Source organism: Lissotriton helveticus, chromosome 11 (genome assembly GCF_964261635.1).
Source record: "Lissotriton helveticus chromosome 11, aLisHel1.1, whole genome shotgun sequence".
NCBI classification, from domain to species: domain Eukaryota; kingdom Metazoa; phylum Chordata; class Amphibia; order Caudata; family Salamandridae; genus Lissotriton; species Lissotriton helveticus.
Window position 1 is genome coordinate 1,005,244,367 of NC_136072.1, and position 20,346 is coordinate 1,005,264,712.

The following is a 20,346-nucleotide window of genomic DNA, read 5'->3' on the forward strand; positions in this document are numbered from 1 at the left end:
ACTTTTTCAAAATCACCAAATGCTGCACTTCAGAACGAAAAAAAAGTAAACTTGGAGGCCTGAAGTTTTTGCAAAAGGCCAATCAGTTTAAAGTTACTGATAGTTTCTAATTCATGAATTGATTTACTGACTCACCTGGTGATATACGGTGGTTTTAGAGCAAATGTGCTTTCATTTTAGGTAGCGAAAATGGTGACCCTATATTTTATCCCGACTTAAAATCTCAGTCACACAGTAATCAACCTGTTAGAAAGTTTCTCTTTGCTAGTTAAGAGCGACCAGTTAGAGAAACACATTGCTCCCACGAATCAGAATTGTAGGAAGGCATATACTAAATAATATCATTTGAGAATACAAGTGAATGATGCACTACTACCCAGGAACGCAATTCCATGTTTCTGGAGTAGCTCTGGAAGTTTAGGGTTTTCAGACGCATGACCCCAACCTGCCCAAACAGCCTGAAAGACAAAGGAGAAGAGGCAATATAAGATATTTAATCAAAGATCAAAGTGAACATTTAATGAATTAATCTGCAGCTCTTTCAAAAATATCAATTATTAGCAAACATTATCACTACATGTCTAAAATTAATCTTCGTTGTGTTTGCAAAGTCCAATGTAATCAATTACCAAATTCTTAACTTGTGTGTCTGCTCACTTAGGTACAGTGTTTTGACTGCAGTTCTATTTATTAGTGATAAAGACATAAAAGCCCAATTGTATTGAAAAAGTATGGTCACTGTGCACTGTTGTTCAAATGCAACAGTTTAGCACATTGCACTTTATTCGGATGGCAGATTCAGTGTTGAGGAAAGGGATTTGCAGGCATGAAGAATTACTAACATTTTCTAGCAACTGGGACATCCTATTTTTGCTGGTTTACCAGAAAGTATATATTGAGCACAGGCTAGGTTTGACGAGTTTGCTACAGAAATCCACACTTTTTACTATCTGTTTTGCTTACATTTGCCAGCCAAAAGTCAGGGGCTGGCCAGAGCAAGTGAAAGAAAGGCTACAGTTGAACCCAGGCAATGTTGCCACTCTCCCTAGTTTCACCCAAGAAAGATAAGAAGGTAGAACCCTGCTATGTGAAAACAAGCAGTTTACGTGGTGCGAGTAGAAATAAAAGTTCAACACTAATGCTTATCTACTACCACTGAACACGCAGTTTCTAAAAATGATCGAGTGGTCGGTGTTCGTTACATATACATTAAGAACTACGATGGCTTGCTTTTACCTTTACACTATGGAGGAGACAATTCATTTTAATCCATGCAGTTTATTTTGGACTAATTATGCAGATAATCGTTCTTTTTGGGTTCTTACTCCTTTCTGGCTAAAGTTGCATTTGTTTTTTGCTCAACTTGTTTCTAGAAGGATTTCTAATGTAGTATCAGGATGGTCTATCATGTGACTGGTGAATTTTGCAAGTCACTGATGTTAACTAATGTAGGTTGTGAAAGACAACCCTTTACATTTACAATCAGTTGCAAATTCTGCAAACGTCCAATGATCGTTTCTATGCTGCCCTGAATAGCACCCTCAAACCAAGGACCAAATCTTAAGTTATACTGGACTAAAATATGTCATCCGGATCAGTGCTCTTCATTTGGCCTCAGTGTTTCTCATTAACTACATAATTCGGCTGGAAGGCGGTGACCAAAACTTTGGGATGGGACCGGAGGCTCACACTGGCCAAACCATTGTGGGACGCCGAACAGCTAGGTACTCTGCGGACCTCCAAGGGGTTTGGAAATTGGGATCTGATTAGAATCTCAAGGATAAGAGATCTGTGGCAGAAGGGGATGGTGGTGTCCTTTGCCACCCTGCAGCAAGAATACGAATTAGCCAGGGGGCGCTAGAGGGCGCCAGGCAAGATGGCCGCACATATGTGAGGCTCCGCCAGATCTGATCGACATCCTTCACTTATCCTGTTAATCTGCCTCGGTGAAGTGCCAAGTGCTGTGGCCATTAGCGGAGTACTGCTGGGTGCCCGATCGGCGCCGGTAATCTAGCTGCCCGAACTGTCCCTGGGGCTGAAAGCGGCGAGTGAGCTGCCGGCTGGGAATCCGCCATTGTGAAGACCGGGAGCGGAGGCTGTTTCCGGGGACTGCGGCGGAGCACGACCTTGGGGACTGCGACTGCGGTGACTTCCTGCTGATTGAACGTTGCCTCGGTGTTTGGGACTGCCGGAGAGAAGCGGCCGGTCAGCGGTGGAGATAGCGTGACGGCAGGGCTCGGTCCGACTTCCGCCGGTTGTGGTGAGTGGGGAGGCGGCCTGTGATAGCCCGAGGCTGCGGAGGTGGCGCTGGGCCGTGCTAGGCCGCGCCGCGCAAACTGTGGCTGGTGGGGGCGGGGCGGGTCGGAGAGGGCCGGCGAGGGAAGCGCTGGATCACGGAGTGTCTGCGGCCACCCTTGGAAGAGTGTTATCTGTGACACATTATTTGGAAATCGTTTGCTGCACTGCTAAATGCGAGCTGTGGGGCTGTGGTGCAACTAACGTTCCCTGCTACTTACAAGCGACCATGAGGGATCGAGCTGAGACCGAGTGGGCCGTGTTTTATGATTGAAGTGACTTGTGCGACTCGTGCCCGCTGTGAGAATAGCTCGGGAGGCCAGTGGATAAGAACACAGCGGCCCGGAGATACACGGTTAGCGCCTTAGAGGATAGGGCTGGGCCTGTGGTGTCTGCATTTCGCAGTGGGGTACACGATCGAGGCGACGCTGAGCACACTCTCTGCTTTGGACTCCAGGGTGCCGTATAATATTGTGTTGCCACTGTAGAGGACACTGCTGTGTGGGCTGAGACATGGGAAGGACTGAAAGAAATCAGCCTAAGTTGGTGTTTGAGGCGAAAAAGGCCCCCATGTCTACTGCGCAGGTTCCACCGGTCTCCGGCGCTGCTGGAGCAACGGGCGGCACGCCGAATTTGGAGGGGGTCCTTGTAGCTATGCAGAAGACACTGCAATCCATTGAAGGCACCATGGAGGCAGTTTTTCACAGACTGGACCACATGGCCACCCAATTTGATAGACAAAATGAGCGGATGGGGGAGGTGGAACAGAGCGTGTCTGCTACGGAGGAAGGCTTGACCACAGTCACTACGAAAGTGTTTAACATGGAGCGCGTCCTGGCAGTAATACAGGCCAAGAACGAGGAGTTGGAAGGGAGGTCCAGACGCAACAACATCCGCGTCACGGGCCTGCCCGAGTCCACAAATGTTGGTCGCATGGAAGACTTCATGGAACGGCTGATCACTGACATTTTTGGTGCTGAACAACTATCTTGTGTGTTCATAGTGGAACGAGCGCACCGTTCTCTTGCTAAGAGACCGGTGTCCGGGGCGGCACCGCGACCAGTTATTGCCCGAATATTGAATTATAAGGACAGGGACGTGATCCTTCGGCTGGCGCGAGAGAAGGGCACCATAGACTGGCAAGGCAGTAAACTGGAGTTCTATCCCGATTTTACTGTGGCGGTGCAAACGGCGAGAAAAGAATTTCAGGCTGTGAAACAACTTCTCAGGGCCGAAGACGTTCCGTACGCAATGCTATATCCCGCCAGACTCCGGATTGGTCCACCGTCCGAAAAAATCTTCACCTCGTCCAAGGCAGCTATGGATTATGCGAAAAAGCTAAAGAAAAGAAAAAGAGACGCAAATGCGGCACAGAACAGGGAAGACGAAATTCTGGAAGAGGCTGAGTGATCGGATGTCTCTGGATGGCACAGACATTGCCCGTTGTCTATTATGCTGCGGCGTAGATGAACACATAGATGAACACTTTTCTTGAGTTTGGATGTTGAGACCTGCGCGATTGCTGTTTGTGGGCGAAGCCCGGACTGGCAGAGCGTACTGGGATGGCCCTTTGTACACTGGTTAAGGGGATATGTCGTTTGAGGGCCCTGTCATTGTATTTGTTTATGGTGCTTTACGATGTTTACCCGCTGGAATAAGACTGGGTGTGAGTCATTCTGGCTCCATTGTCAGAGGGATGGAACGTGGGTAAGGTCACTGTCTGACATTGAGAAGTTATGATTGCTGCTGGGTGGCTGCGATTGACTCCTGGGACTATTACCGGATTTACAGCTGTTATCTTCCATTTTGTATTATGGGTCGTGGGGCTTGGTCAACTGGGGCGGAGGGATGACTGTCTATTCCGATCCTCTTCTACTACACTGGTTAGTGGAAGTTGGGCACCTCTACGCCCCCGCTTATGGGAGTTCCCCAAAATGTGCTCCGAATAGGGGTTTTGGTTGGGAGGTTGGGGGGTCGGGGAAGGCTTTGGCAGGTTGGGGGAGCTGAAGTGGGTGAGGGGTGGATGGGGGAAGTTCAAAGGTTTCAGATGGATACGTTGCTATGTGAGTGTATGTGCGACGGGGAGGGTTGTGATTTCGCAATAAGGGTGATGCTACGTGATACTCTCTGGATGATGAATATAATTCACTGTTTGCTGGGTTGCTCCTGGATTGACATTTACCGTTGGGGGGTGGGCTCTGTGTGCAGGCTGATGGAATCTGGCATGTACGGACTTTATGGCTGAGAGTGGGAAGCTCTGTTGGATAACATGGAATGTGCGAGGTCTGAACAGACCGCAGAAATCTAGACAAATGCTGTCCTTTCTTTCTAAACATGGGGCGCAGGTGGTCTTTCTTCAGGAGACACACCTCCGGGGGAAAGCAATTGATGCCGTGGCTAAGCAATGGGCGGGAGTGCGAGTGGCAACGGACTACTCCTCCTACGCACGAGGGGTCATGATTTTAATCAAGAAGAATGTGCAGTTTGATTTGATGTATAAAGAGGTTGATAAAGAGGGCAGATACATTATTATACAGGGGAAACTATATGGCACATTAATAACGTTGGTGAATATCTATGGTCCGAATGTGGACGATCCGGATTTCTATGTTGATCTGTGGAACAAGGTGTATGCCCTGCCGCCGTCGGCTTTTGTATGTGGAGGTGATTGGAATGTGACATTAGACAAGATGCTGGATAAAAAGGATGAAAGGCCAACTGTACATAGGAAAGCAGCAGACGCGGTGCGTGATGGTATGCGTGACTTTGGATTGGTGGATGTGTGGCGGTTGGGACATCCGGGCGTGCGAGAGGGCACTTGCTACACATCTGCCCATGACACTTGGTCGAGATTGGATTATTGGCTGGTTACCCGAGATATCAGTGGGTGGGTCAAGTGCAGCGACCATTTACCCAGGACCCTGTCAGATCATGCTCCAGTGCTAAGGGAGCTCGACTGGCCGTCGCACACTCCGGCACCATTTTCATGGCGCTTAAACCCAGGGATGCTGCAGGATCTGGTACTGCGGGAGGACTTAAGAACCTGTATTGAAGAATTTTTTGATAGGAATGTGGGATCCGTGGAGAGTATGGGCACTGTATGGGAGGCGTTCAAAGTTACGATTAGAGGTGCGTGTATAGGTATGCAATCTGGGGTGCTTAAATCGTTGAGGAACTCTATGAGCAAACTGGAGGCAGAACTATTGACATTGGAACGGCTGCAGGAACAATTCTCTACAGATTTTAGGCTAGCTGAGATTCGAGAGAAAGTCACTGCTTATAACGAACTAGCTGACCAGGAGATTAACTTTTTGTCCAAGCGTTCCAAGGCGCGGTACTACAGTGAAGGGGGGCGCGCGGGACGAGGGCTAGCTGATAGGATTAGAGAACCGTGGGCGAGGCACTGCGGAGTTCAGGAAATAATACATGAGGGCGACACTGTCACCAGTGCTGCGGGTATCCTAGATTGCTTTGCGCAGTACTATGAGCAGATGTATAGTTTCAGGAACACGGCTGACGAGGAAGAATTGGCACAATACTTGGACGATATCGCTATAGTTTGGCTGTCCAAGGGGCAGCAAGATTTTTTAATGCACCATATCACGGAAGAGGAGTTTCGGGATGCGATTTCTGCTCTGCCTAATGGCAAAGCGGCTGGCACAGACGGTTTACCGTCAGAATTTTATAAAGAGTACACAGATTTGTTATTACTGCGACTGGCGGCTGTCCTGGAGGACTCATTGGAACGGGGACAGCTACCGGCCACAATGAGGGAGGCGTTATTGGTGGCACTACCGAAGCCAGGCAAGCCGCCTAATCTATGCGAATCATACAGACCATTGTCTCTAATCAACACAGACGTCAAGATCATAGCTAAAGTGCTGGCGACACGTCTGAGACTTATTCTGCCAGTGATGGTCCTGCCTGACCAATCTGGTTTTGTTCCCCTCCGCTCCACTGCTCACAACCTAAGGACCTTGTTCGCGATTCTGCATCTTCTCAAGCCGGAACTTTCCGCGGTGGCGGTACTACTGGATGCAGCCAAGGCATTCGACTCTGTGGCTTGGAGATATATGCGAGCGGTGCTGCACCGGATGGGTGCGCCGTACTTTTTCACGTCCTTAATAACTTTGTTGTACACAAAACCGATGGCGCGGGTGAGGATTAATGGCCACGTGTCGGCGACGTTCGGTATTCAAAGGGGAACTCGGCAGGGGTGTCCTCTTTCGCCCCTGCTTTTTGCTCTTATGCTGGAACCACTGGCCTGCATTTTGCGGCAAAGGTATGCTGCCTCAGCGTTAAGGTTTCCGCTAAGGTCATTTGCAGTATCCATGTACGCGGTTGACATGGTGCTATATATCAGAGATCCAGCTCAGCATCTAGAGAGAGTACTGAGGGAGTTCATACGGTTTGAGCCTTTTTCTGGTCTCTCGATAAATTGGAATAAATCCATTCTGCTGCCCCTTACTGACGCCACCATGCCCTTCCCGTTAGAATTTCCATTGGAATGGGCATTGGAACCGGTGCGCTATCTGGGAATCTGGGTGCACAGGGATTGTACTGAAGTCCTGCGGGCCAATTACGGAGTGGCGGTCTCGAAATTGGAAGACCAGGTGCAGAGATGGATTAGGCTGCCGCTATCATTTGCGGATAGGGTATCCATCGTCAAAATGGTGGTGCTACCTAAATTTCTGTACTATTTTGTCAATGTGCCCATCATCCTGACGTCACACTTTTTTGCACAACTGCAATCGTTGCTCATCATGCTGGCCTGGGCCGGTAAGAAGGCGCGGGTGAGATGGGATGTTCTAACGAAGCCATACGAACTTGGGGTTTTTGCAGTACCGGATATGAAACTGTACTATCTCTGCGCGCAGGCTCACTTTGCTTCTTATTGGATGTCGGCACCGCCATATACACCACATGTAGCGCTTGAAGCTAGTGCAGTCACTCCGCGACCGTTGAAGGCCATGTTAGTAAATCGGTACTCTGTGTTTGAGAAGGGGGAGGTGGACACGGTACGCAGCACACACTGTGCTTGGCAAGAGTTGGGCAAAAGGTCGGATAGATTGCCGTTGTATGCTCCGGATATGCCGCTGCTATATCATACCGAGATCTCGGTCACCAGCGAAGTGGGAGCACTCCAGCTTCTCCAAGGGGCAGGCATACATAACATGGGGCATGTATTTCCTAATGCCAAGTTCGTTCAACTGCAGACTCTGTTGGATAGCACGACTAATCCCACTATGGCCACGTTCCTTTATGTTAGGCTACGCGCTGCGCTGCGGGACTTGTATCCCTACTTCCCGGATGAACCCCCAGTGTTAGGTGCCTTGCAGTTACTGTACTCCTCTACGAATCGTGTGAAACTGGTTTCGCGCTTATATCGTGCCTCGCAGGAGGACGAGGGCGGGGGTGGTGTATTGGCGAAAGCGAGATGGGACGCATGTTTGCCGGATCCGCTGACTGATGAGGAATGGACTGAATGCTGTTCTGGGACGGGTGGGTTTGCGGCCAATGGGAATTTCCGTCTCATTCACTATAAATATTTACAGCAATGGTATTACACACCCGCACAACTGTTGAGATATGGACTGCGGGATCACTCCAGATGTGTGAGATGTGGCGCAGAAAATGCTGACTTCATACACTTGGCGTGGGGCTGTGCTAAGGTATACGAGTTCTGGACTGCGGTGACGAAGGCACTGACTGAGATGACTTCCATAGAGGTGACTGCTGAACCGCGGTTGTGCTTGTTGGGTATAGCTTCTGGATTGCCTGTTGGAGCTCGGCGTCTGATAGTGTTAGCATTGCAAATAGCCAAGCGCAGAGTGGCTGTGACTTAGGGCGGGAGGCGAGCACCTGCTGTCAAGCTATGGTTGCAAGACATGGCGTATTGTCGCGATCAACTGACCTGTTACTACGAGGAATTGCCAGAAGCCTCCAGGTCTAAGGATGTGTGGGGTCCGTACACAATGTACATGTTGTCAAGGACGGCGGTGGAGGGGAGCCCCTAGATCAAGTCTGGTGTGGAGGATAGCCTCAGATGAATGAGTGCGACGTGAGAGTGGTTTAGCCTTGCAAAGATTGTTGATGGTGTAACACGGATGGTTCATAGCTTTCCGTCTTCACGGTATGATATTGAGACACGCCCTTTGTGTCGTTCTATGTACCTCACTGGATGTACACTTGAATACAACATTTGCTGGAGTCAGATCTGAAACCTGGGATGTTTGATGGGGGGGATGTTCTATGGTTACGTACTGTTGGGTTGCTTATAAAACAAGACTGCTTGCTAATTGAGTTAGAATCCTTACAAGATTCAGCTTCTGTATTGTCACCTGCTATTATTTGAATACTTAATATGTACGGAGATGATATATTTTTGGAGGTGTTGAAAGACAGATGTACTTTGCGGCCGGCCCGCGTCTGGGTTGTAGGCCTATGGCTGTGTTCTTGTACTTTGACCAATAAAAGTCTTTAACCAAAAAAAAAAAAAGAATACGAATTAGCCAATTCAGAATACGTCCGTTATCCGCAGGTGTGTGACATGCACTACTATCGAACCTGCCCAAAGGGGAATCTTCCCCCAGAGTCGTCGCCGCTGTTGGATGGCTACATGCCCACAAAAGCGATCTAACTTGCATGCAAAAAAACTAATAAATATCCCCCCCAACCCACTCATTCAGTCCAAGGGGTGGTGAGAGAGAGAGACAGGTTAGAACTTGACGAGGAGGAATAGCAGGAGGCATTGGCATCCCCAAGAGAGGTTGTTATCTCTTACAGACTCCGCCTGGTTCAATTGAAAATTCTGCATAGGATCTATGTGTCGGGGGCCAGGCTCGTTAGCATGGGAAGAGCATCTGATGGGTTGTGTAGGAGGCAATGTGCCCAAGAGGGTACTTTAATGCATATAATATGGGAATGTGCAACTATCCAGCGATACTGGAAGAGAATACACAAATGTATAAATGAGGTGTTCGAGGTGGAACTCCGGCCTGAAGCCAAACGATGTATGTTAAACGTCTGGGAGCCTACGGATTTCAACAGAAGGGGGAAAACCTGGGTCACATTGGGCCTCATGGTGACCAATAGGAATATTGCCCGGTTATAGGGATCTGGAGAGTCGCCTACACTGTCTTCCTGGAAGACAGACATGGACTGGTGCATGCTTAGGGAAAAAACAGTGTATGTTGCCCGAGGATGCCCCAAAAAGTGGACAGCAATCTGGGACAAATGAAATGTGTACAGAGGAAATATTTGTGTTCCACCCACCGCCCCTCCTCTGGAGAAACCCCTCACCCCTGAGCTCCTATTTCCCTGCCCTGTCGTTTTTATTTAACATCTGCAATAATGTATAGGTGTATCTGTCCTCTGTAACATGTTTAATAAAAATTATTTAAAAAACAAAAAACGACAAACTTTGGAAACACCTGGGATTTAGACCATTGTCTCTGTACAGAGTATATGCTGCCCCATAACATATTTTATCTTTTATTTTTTTATGAACTTTTATTCAAGTACAACATCATACCACATACAAACAAAGAACAAGCAGGTACATCACATTGCTCCGGGTCTGTACAGGTCATTTGCGCATCACCTTGTTTGTTACACAGCATTGTATATACATACATTAATCCGGGACTAGCCAATTAGTCCAGCCTCCGAGGGAACATCAGGAGGATTTGCACATTGGGTTGTCAACAGATAAGGAGTAAATGGGGCCCAAATGTCCTTCGGTCTTGACGGCAGTGGAAGTTCCTCAGCATAGTGAGATAACTTATCTCTACAATATATAATATCCTGTAACCACTGTTGCAATTTGGGGGTGCTTCTATCATCCCAATTTTGAGCCACTTTCCTTTTTGCTAACAAAAGTGAAATCGCCACACGTCTCTGATTCTGCAGCTTCAAGTGTCCCGTAAGTCCAGACCGACACATCTGTGGTGTACATCCCACCGGTTCCGAGACCATATCAGATAGAGCCTTTGTGACCTTCCCCCAGAATGCTTGCACTCGGTCACAATACCATACCAGGTGTATAAAGTCTGCATCTTGCATGTTACATTGTTTACAGTTAGCCGACTCTCTTAGCCCATATCTCTGTAACTGTTTGGGCGAATAATACAGCTGTTGTATATATTTAAAATGAATGATGCGCAAATTACAGTTAGCTGTTAATAATCTTGTGAGAGCGCAGCAGTAGTCCCAATCCTTTCCTGTGATTGTCAAGTACCTCATTCCACCTCTCCATACCTTTGCTATGTTGTGGTGCAGGGTCTGCCTGCATTGCATTATATATTTGAGTGACCATTTTCGTGTGGGACGGACAAGCGAGTATGAATGTAGAAGCTTCAGTGTCCGCGGTTTGACGGGGTGTAATACATTAAGGTTATAAGGGCCTCCTTCAATCTATAATATGTGAATACCAACAGCTGGAATGTATGACGTTACAACGAATTCCGTTGCAACGCATGCCTTTACCACGCATGCGTTACAACGGAATTCGTTTACCACGCATAACATTTACCTCGATTGCCTGCGTGGTGACGTCATACGTCGTTAAGAGAAAGCGGAAGTTTATTTTCCGTTTTCTCTTAAACGACGCTGATAAAATACATAAACCGACGTGACATCAGGTGAGTTTTTTTATTGGGGGGAGACCCCCCCAAGCCCCCCTTTTTTTACTTTTTATCTTTACCACATATACCTTTACTACAAACCTCGTAGTAAAGGTATGCGAGGTAAAGGCTTTCGTGGTAACCACGCATGCGTTGTACTGCATGCGTGGTTACCGATTTCGTGGAAACGGCTTCGTTGTAATGGCCGTTTCCCAACAGCTGGGTGCTGGGCTTCCGCGCCGGTGTAGCCTCCAGGGTAATAAACGTGCCTTCTGGGTAGGAATCACCCATTGTGACAATTGCTGTATCTGCCAAGATAGAAAGTGCTTCAGGTTCTCGCGCTACAGAGATGGCAGGGGGTTGTGCCAATGGCCGTGCCGGGGCATACAGAGGCAGCTTCCCCGCTCGCGCTGTTAACGTCTGTCAAGCCTTAACTGTGCAATCTATTGTGCTCATTTCCCGCCGGGGACATAATGATTGGGCCCATGGTAAAATAGCAGTCAGTGGTTCCGGATATGCAACATCTGCCACCGCAGCAACGTGGGGAAGGAAAGGCGGGGGAAAATACCAGTAATGCGCGAAATGCGCTTGTCCACGTAGGTAACAGAGGTATAAGTCAGGGGCACCAAAACCCCCTATGCATATGGTCTGGTAAGAACCTCCCAGTGACATTGAGGTTGTTTTCCCACCCAAACCATTCTAATTAGAGCGGAGGGTTGTATGATCTTACAACGAACTCCGTTGTAACGCATGCCTTTACCACGCATGCGTTACAACGGAATACTATTTTCACGCTTTTCCTTCTCCACGTTTTTTCCGTGGTGACGTCATAAATAGAAAAAAAAACGGCCGTTTCCTTCCCCTGCGCCGCCGATTTCCTGCACATCTCCTCTAAAAGTTAGTGGTTTATTTTTGGGGGGGCAAGCCCCCCCAAACACCCCTTTTTTATTTTTACCCTTTACCACACATGCCTTTACTACGTACATCGTAGTAAAAGTATGCGTGGTAAAAGCTGTCGTTGTAACCACGCATGCGTTGTAATGCATGCGTGGTTATGGTTTTCGTTGAAACGGCCTCGTTGTAGTGGCCGTTTCCCCCGCAGCTCTAACATTCGGGTCAAGCTGATGCAACACGGCAAATTATGTGTGGTGAAGCAGGATGGGACAAATCCCGATTGATCAGGAAGTACCAATGCCGGAGCAACGGGCGCAATCTGGAGGCTATGATTTTTGCTTTGATTTTCGTGTCTGTATTCAAACGTGACAGTGGTCGATACGTTTCGCATCCCCCAGGGTGTTTGCCTGGTTTCAGTAGGGTGATAACTAGTGCTTCACGCAGCGGTTGGAGGAGCAGTTTATTTTCATAAGCTTCGACATACATTTTATGTAAGCGGCGCGCGGAGCTCGCAGCTCTGAATAAGTTTTGTAAAATTCACTAGGTAGCCCGTCACTACCTGATGCCTTGCCACCAGGAAGCGCCTGTGAAGCCTCCTTCACCTCCTCAACCTTAATTGGTTGCACTAGAAATTCTCTTTGCCCAGGGGACAAGCAAGCAAGCACGAATTCCTCCAAATAGGCATGTGTCTCTTCCCCAGTAGCTGCCTCACATGGATCATATAACTCAGAATAGTAATCCACAAAGTGGTTAAGTATTTACAAACGTGTTGTAGCTTTTTGCACAATCTTGGAGTTCTAACTTTGTGATGAACTCTTGCACCTGTGGTGCCCTAATCTTGGCAGCCATACTACGGCCAGGCCTCTCGCCTTTCTCATATGCTCTGGCCACCCAGTGCCTGGACAGATGTTTCATTTCTTGATCCACCGTCTCATTATATTCCCTAACCAGCTCCCGAATTTCTGCCATGGTCTCCATATTGTGGGTTTCCTCATAATGTCTTTCCAACCTAACTAGTGTTTTCTCTATCTTGTGCATCCAGGAACGTAAATCCTTCAGCACGCCCGTCTGCAACCCAATGCAATTCCCCCGAATCGTTGCCTTGAAAGCTTCCCAGAAGTGCCTGCACCCTCCACTGTACCCTCATTTTCCAGAAAGAAATTAATAGCCTTACGTACCCCCTCCCTGAAAACCGGATCCAGCAGCAATGTTGCTTGCAGCCGCCACTGAACCGATTGGGGGAGTTGTGTGGGAATTCCCAGATCTAATACCACAGGTGAGTGATCCGAGACAGTACGTGGAGTGTGCACAACCTCTCTCACCCAGGAAGATGCCACCTCAGAGATCATTATGTACAGAGGAGATATGCGTACCCTCTCGTGCCCAGGGCCTCGTGGATAACTTGTGCTGCCCGTTTCTGCAGCCACTCAGTGCTGCACTATGATCCATACTGGGATCTAAGTGTTTAGATACCCCCCCCCCCTAATATTATTTCTGGTTGGAGGGCATACAGTTTACTCTCCAGTCCTCAAAAGAACTCTTGGTCATCAACATTTGGCCCATAAGTTGTGATAACAGTGAGATTGGTTCCGCAGAGATTACCCTGTATTAGTGTAAACCGGCCTATGTCATTCGACTCTGTGAGAGTGAGCATACAGAGTGTACCTCTTTTAACTAATATAATTACTCCCCTGGCATAGGAGGAGTATGATGATGCTACTCTCACCACTGCCCATTTTGCCCCCACCCTTTTCTCTCCGATGCTCGTGAGATGGGTCTCCTGCAGGAATGCCAGATGCACCTGGTGCCTGTCTAAGTATGCCAACACTTGTCTGATTTTTGGGTGGTTATTCAGGACCCTGACATTCCATGTCATAAGTTTAACCTCCCCTAGCATTTATCCAGCATACACTGATCTTGCATGCGCGTCCTCCCTTGTATCTCAGCCAGTCGTACCTGCGGGACATAGGTGTCTACCTGCCTGTGATGTACTGTGCATAAAACGCACTCAACAACCCGCAATCCCCCTCCCACTTTAGCATCCCAAACATGTCAAAGACTCACCTAAGACAACAAAACATATAGTAGCATAACCAGTATAGGGTATACCCTCACAGGGCGGCCTGATGCCTTAAATTCCACCGAAGCACGGGGTGGCTGGAAAGAAAAGTGTGGGTTCGTATCAATATATAGTTTAGCTTGAATCATCTACAATTGAGAATTTGTTTGTCCAACCACGCATCTTAAGCAGATACCCCTGCCTGAAGTAACAATAACAGTGACAAATAGTATACACTGATGACTACAACTCTATATATCATCTCCAAACAGTACCCCCGAAGAATCTAACATCGCTAACATCGTAATGGCGTCATAGTGTTACCTATTACACCTTTAATCCTTTTACCTTCGATACAGCATAGAATTGGAGGTCCCCTCATTTACCACAGCTTCCGGCAAATACAGTCGGGAGATGAATGCAATCAACCAACAGGTCAGTCCACTAGTGTGGTACCTCGGCTGCCCAAGCAGTCATCAATACCCTCTCATGTTGGCAGTTGCTACACTTTTGGTATCCTGGCCCTGCTCTATTGATTCGCCAAAGCAGGATCTATTGCGACCGTGCAGGAGAGAGCGATCGCTTTGGGCTTGGCCGATTACATTGCACATGTTTCACAAAATCTGTAGCTGCTCCAGGCGTAGTGAAGATCTTCGTCTTGCCGAGCGGAATACATCATCGCATAGGGAATGTACGCAGAACGCAGTTTCTTCTTGACTGTGGCAAATTCTCTGCGGGCCGCCTGGACCACCACAGTGAAATCTGGGAAAAAAGATACCTCATTCCCTTGGTAGCTAGTATTCTGTTTTTTCCTTGCCAGTCGCAGAACAGTGTTGCGATCCCAGTAGTTTAAAAGCCTGTCTATGATGGGGCAGGGGGTCTCCTGGCGGCGGTTTGGGGGCAAGTGATCTTTGCTCTCTCTCTCTCAATGATCAACACCTGGGAGAGATGCTCTGGGCCAAAAATGTCCTTTAGCATCGCCTTTATGTAATCTTCCAAGCGGCCAGTGTTGGTGCTTTCTGGAATCCCCATGATTCACAAATTGTTGCACCAAGAGCGTGCTTCCAAGCTTAATTTATCGCTCAATATGACCTCCAGAATCTTTTCCATGTCACAGCATTTACCCACTGTCTCATGAGACTCGCCCTCTACTGAGAGTTATTCGCTGTTCTGCTGTGGTAAGGTGCGCCCCCTGTTTACCCAGCTTAGCAGCCATACTATCCATTCTCAGCGCGAGAGTATCTATCTTTCGGTCTATGGCCTGTAGGCTCAAATGCATCTCCAGCAATGTGGATTCCAATAATGGTGTACTCGGCTGCCCAACTTCCATTTCCATGTCTGAGTGCATCGCCGCAGGACAAGACGATCAGCGAGACTCGAAGTTTAATCTTGATTACTGTTTATCAGACTTGCCCATATTTGCAGTTCCCACAGTACTGGTCGCAGGCAGGAGGGAAGAGTACCCTGCAACAGCAGTCCGTTCTGTGTTCAGCCCCCTAAGGACAAACAAACCAGTGGAGACCGCACCACACTCTCGGCACCCAGATCTCTGCTCCGCTACCTTCTCACGTTCTGGGGTCCCCTTGTATAGCTCAGTAGGCTCACTGAGTACGACAAGTGTTGGCTGCCTTGATTGCCTTGGCCTGATGTTAGAGGGATAATGAAAAAAAGGGGAAATACCTCCAAGTTATCTAGGCCTCACGCCGATACTCGCTAGGCCTCAAGATGCTGCTGCGCAGTTTCACTGCCCCCCACCACACGCAGAATCAATGATGTGGGGGACCCAAGCCGTTTTCCCTCGAAGTGCTCAGATGCCCCATGATTCACAGCAGTCTCTAATATGCCACCAGTATGCCTGAATGTCTTCGCACAGATTGGGAATGCAGCCGTCCCAGCTGGTCCCAGACTATCGCGGCTCCACTGCGGGCCTTCCCAGCATCTCCCTCCGACAGCGCACACTACTGGACTGGTACGGGCCCTGAACCAGACTTCCGCGTGCCACTTACATGGGAAAGGTGGCTGGAGCAAGTTCTCCCGTTTCCACATTTTGCCGTTTTGCCACACTGTAACCAGCAGCAGTGCTACAGTCACGGGAGGCAGCTGCACAGTCACTCCTACCACACCGCTTGCCAGACGCCGACCGCCAGGTGTCAGCTGCCACCTCCCAAGGTACGCTCTTACATTCCGCAGCTGCTGGTTTTAGTCCTACCATGCAGCGATGGAGGTTTTGCGCAGCTCGAATCGGCACAGACCAGCACTTATGGCTAAGTTGTGATGACCGTTCTATACCGCCAGCGGGGCACAGCCTCTCAGTCTCCACGATAGCACTCTTGGTCGCCAACTTGTTTCACTTTGAGTTACAGCCCAGTGCATTGCAGCTCTGTGATTCTCAATTGTTTTCTGCAATCCGCTCCTCCTTTTGAATCGCCTTGCCTTTCCTACGTATCTCTTCTTGATACCAATTTCTAGCACCGCTAATGAGTACCCATAGTGCAGATTAGTTATGTATTCCTTATAACGGCCGGCAGAGCTGCACTACAGTGCGGCCATCTTGCCGTGGGCACTCTAGCGCCCCCCACACATTTTATCTTTTAAAATTGTTCATTTTAATAACTATCAGTCAACGCATTGTACAATATTGCAATAAATTAACATGTCAACAAATCATTTATATCAACATCGAACTGACGCCCACAGCAGCCATCTTCATCCCTCTACTCAACAACCCTGTGGCAAAAGTATAGTATTTCATGTGAATAAAACAGTTGTACCTGTACTGGAATGCGTTTGGCTATGTCCACTATCAACTCCACATTTGCATAGTTGTTATTGTTGGATCCTCCAGGAACTGGTACGTAGTGATCGGCCATTTTGATGTATTCTAAATAGACAATTGTAAGGATGAGGTTTTGTTAAATACAAGAGGTTGTTAAACAAAACTGCTCAACAGGAATGATCGGTGGCTTCAGAAAACAACCCACGGAAAGCATTTAAACCTCACAGACCCGCTAAAACAAGAGCATTGTCAAGAGTTAGTATCACTGTCTTATCCCTGTGCCCACCCCAAGAAACTGGTTAAGTGGCAACTGATTCAGACTTGTAAGAGAATTCAAGAGTTAATGTTTACTGCTGCACCTAACTGTGATTGTGCCAGTTATTTCAGCTGTGTATCATTCATATTCTATTTGTTTTTAAGCAAACTTTATTAGGTTTATAGTTCAAGATAATCACTTTGCACACAGCATAGCATAGTTCCCTCCCTCCCCTGTACTCCCCATACATTCGCTCATGAATTCTTTGTTATCAACCCACGGTTCATCTCCATTGCATATTTGAAAACGGCAGTCATGGGATTAGGAGAACTGCTCCCAGTGCTCGTGTGTTCCATATAGAACCCTATTGCTTGCCCTAATGAGTCTAAACCTTAATCTTATTATCCCCTCCCCCCTCCCTCCAGGCCTGTCACGTCCCGTGACTCTGGGTGTTCAGCAATGACTACTGATATTGCTCAGTGAGCGGTTTCCAACTCTAATCTAATGCGGGTTGATGCAGGTTTTCATTCCAATATCACTCTTCTAATATCTGTTGAATGTGGTCAGGCAGTCGCTTCTACACTCTAGGAAGGACCTATAGTGTGCCCGGGGTTCCCGGTTCTGTATCGTAGTCACTCCCGTCATCCGGGCCCTTCAATTTTACTAGGTGTTCCTACTCTCTAGCTGCCTCAAGCGCTTTCTCACTCCCCGCTAGCTGTAGCCGTATTATTCCATCGCATTCTGCCCACTTGATAAAATCTGTCTTCCATCCATCTAAGCTCGAGGGCCCTCTTGCTTTCCAATGCATCGTAATTTCTCTCTTGGCCAACACCAACCCCATGTCTATAAACTTGCTGGTAATCTTGGTTCTAGCTGTGTGCGCAAACCAATGCAATATACAAGTCCATATCTCCAGCTCCAACTTTCTTTCAGTCACCTCCTTCAAGAGTGTAATTAAATCAATCCAATAGCCAGTGAGGTATGCTCGGTGTAAGATATAGAAGTGAAGCAACTGGAAGCGAACATTCCTGGTACTCTTCCACACTCGTTCTACTATCTCAGCCCAGGCCCTTTCCGGAATATCTTTTCCCACATCTATCTCCCATTTTTGCTTGAGTGCATCTAAGGGGGGCAGCTTCTCGAGTGCCATACACTTATAGAGGCCTATAACCGCTTTAAACCTTCCCGTTCCAGTCTCCACATATTGGCATCCCATCGATACCCTAGGTTCCGCCTGTCCCTCCTTCCAGTGCGCACGTATAGCCGCAGTGAGCGCTGCATGGAGTAAAAAGTCCCCACCTCTCAGGTCAAATCTTTCCTGTAGAGTATCGAAAGGCATCATAATCCCATGTTCATATAAATCCCCAATAAAAGAATCCCCTCTCATCCCAGTCACTCAGCTCCCGCCAAGATCCCCCATGAAGCAGGGCCTCGCACATCGAGAGTGGTATATCAGGGACATACGATACTTTCATGCCCGCTCCCTTAAAACTCCACCTCCAGCATTACCTTGCTGTCTTAATTTCCTCTGTTAAGGCACCCAGCCGTATAGGAAGGTCTAATACTATTTGGGAGAGCTGCTGTAATTCCGGGGCAACCCCTCTTTCCCCTTCCGTACCTAGAAGTCTCATTGCCACTCTCTGTGCCTACCATTGCAATTGTGCCGCAAGGTAATAGGTTTCGAAGTCGGGCGCTGCCCAACCTTCCTCCGGTTGCGGGAGCATCATCACCTTCAAGCAACTCGTCGCCTCCCAGTGCCCCATAAAAATCCTGTAGACAAGGATGCCAGCTGTTTAAATATATGTGCCGGTATCCAAATCAGTAGGGTCCCGAAATAATACAATAGTCAGGGAGGGCGACCATTTTAAGTAAAGACACCCGCCCAGCAACCGACAGTGGCAGCCTTCCCCAGAAATCAAGCCACAAACCGCTCTGACAATGTTACCCTCCAATATATCTGCTCTGTAGTGATATATCTGGACACCTAGATAGGGGAGCCACCTGCTTTCCCACCTCACTCCAGCTACATCTTGTATGTTGCTCCTACTTCCATCGATGGGGAAGAAGCAGGACTTAGTCCAGTTAACTCGGAGGCCAGTCCAGTTAACTCGGAGGCCAGACATCTCCCCTAATGCTTGCAATATTGCCTTTGCTCCCATTAATTCCCCCTCTGTGTCGCAGAGGACCATTAGCAAGTCATCCGCATATAGGACCATATAGAGTATTTGACCCTGCACCTATAATCCTCGATAATACCTCCCCTTCCTGGCCTTCGCTGCGACAGGCTCCATAGCCAACACGAACAGCAGGGGGGGACAGAGGGCATCCCTGTCTCGTGCCCCGGGTGACCTTGCATGCATCTGATATCACCCCTCCCATCCTGACCAGCGCCGTAGAAGACTTGTAAAGTAAGGCCGTCCATGCTATGAAATCTTACCCTAAGCCAAACCGGGTCATAACATGGAAGAGATAGGGCCATTCCAAGCTATCAAGCGCCTATATCGATGGCAAACACCGCAGAAGTGGCCCTGGGATAGGTGTCCGCTTCAAGTATTTGCCGTAAGCGCCATATGTTGAAGGCTGTATTCCTAGTACGAATAAAGCCAGATTGGTCGCGATGGATTAGGGTTGACATGTAGGGCAACAGCCAGGTGGTCAAGATACGGCTTGATCTCTTATAATCCGTATTAAGCATGGACAGCGGACGATAGGCCATTCTGTCCCATGCCGACTTGCCCGGTTTCAAGAGCGGAATGATAACCGCCTCTCTTGTGGTCACAGGGAGGTGGCCCAGGTGCCTCGCCCCATTGTACAAAGTCAATAATCACGGCGCTAACTGCTCAGCATAAGTGACACACAACTCAATCGGGAACCCGTCTGTTCCCGGCGTTTTGATCCGCGCCATATGTTTGATAGCAGCCCGCACTTCTCGTAGCTCAATATCTCCTCCCAGCTTTACCACCCTCCAATTGTGGGAATTGGAGCTCGCTCTTTAACCTCTCAAACTCATCTCCTGTCCTGATAGTCTTGTTCCTGTATAAATCCCTGTAATAATCATAAAATAATCATGAAAAACCTGAAGCCCCCCTTCTTTAAGCCCTTTGCTGCTAGGCCTTCCACCCCCCTGTGCAAATCCTTTTTTTGCCTATTTGGGGTAGTTCACGCTTAGGCCCCTGTCACGTTTTGTCCACATAAGGTACCCACAACAAATTTCTGTCCTGTTCTTCCAACTTCATGAGGATTCTAATAGGTAGCCAGGGTTTGTGGATTCCCCTGGAGGGGACAGAGAAATTATCCAAGATATAGCCAATTTTTTTTTCCTGACAAATGGGAAAAAAGTGCTGCAGAATAGACGTCTGTTTTCCCCCCCCCTGCTAAAGGTATCAACAAAGGGTTTGTGGTGCTAAAAATCACCATCTTCCCAGCCTTCAGAAACAGGCAG

The 20,346-nt window shown here is 48.3% G+C and overlaps 1 protein-coding gene across 10 annotated transcripts in view; it reads right to left on the reverse strand.

Annotated features, from left to right (window-relative positions):
• ACACB (acetyl-CoA carboxylase beta) overlaps nucleotides 1-20,346 on the reverse strand; it is a 2,338,068-nt gene that overhangs the window by 1,754,236 nt on the left and 563,486 nt on the right. For all 10 annotated transcript variants that reach the window (XM_078667379.1, XM_078667377.1, XM_078667383.1 and 7 more), the window contains 2 exons: nucleotides 16,644-16,753; nucleotides 377-458 (listed from right to left, as the gene is read on the reverse strand). In XM_078667379.1, coding sequence (XP_078523505.1) covers nucleotides 377-458; nucleotides 16,644-16,753 — 192 coding nt within the window. The remainder of the gene's footprint in view (nucleotides 1-376; nucleotides 459-16,643; nucleotides 16,754-20,346) is intronic.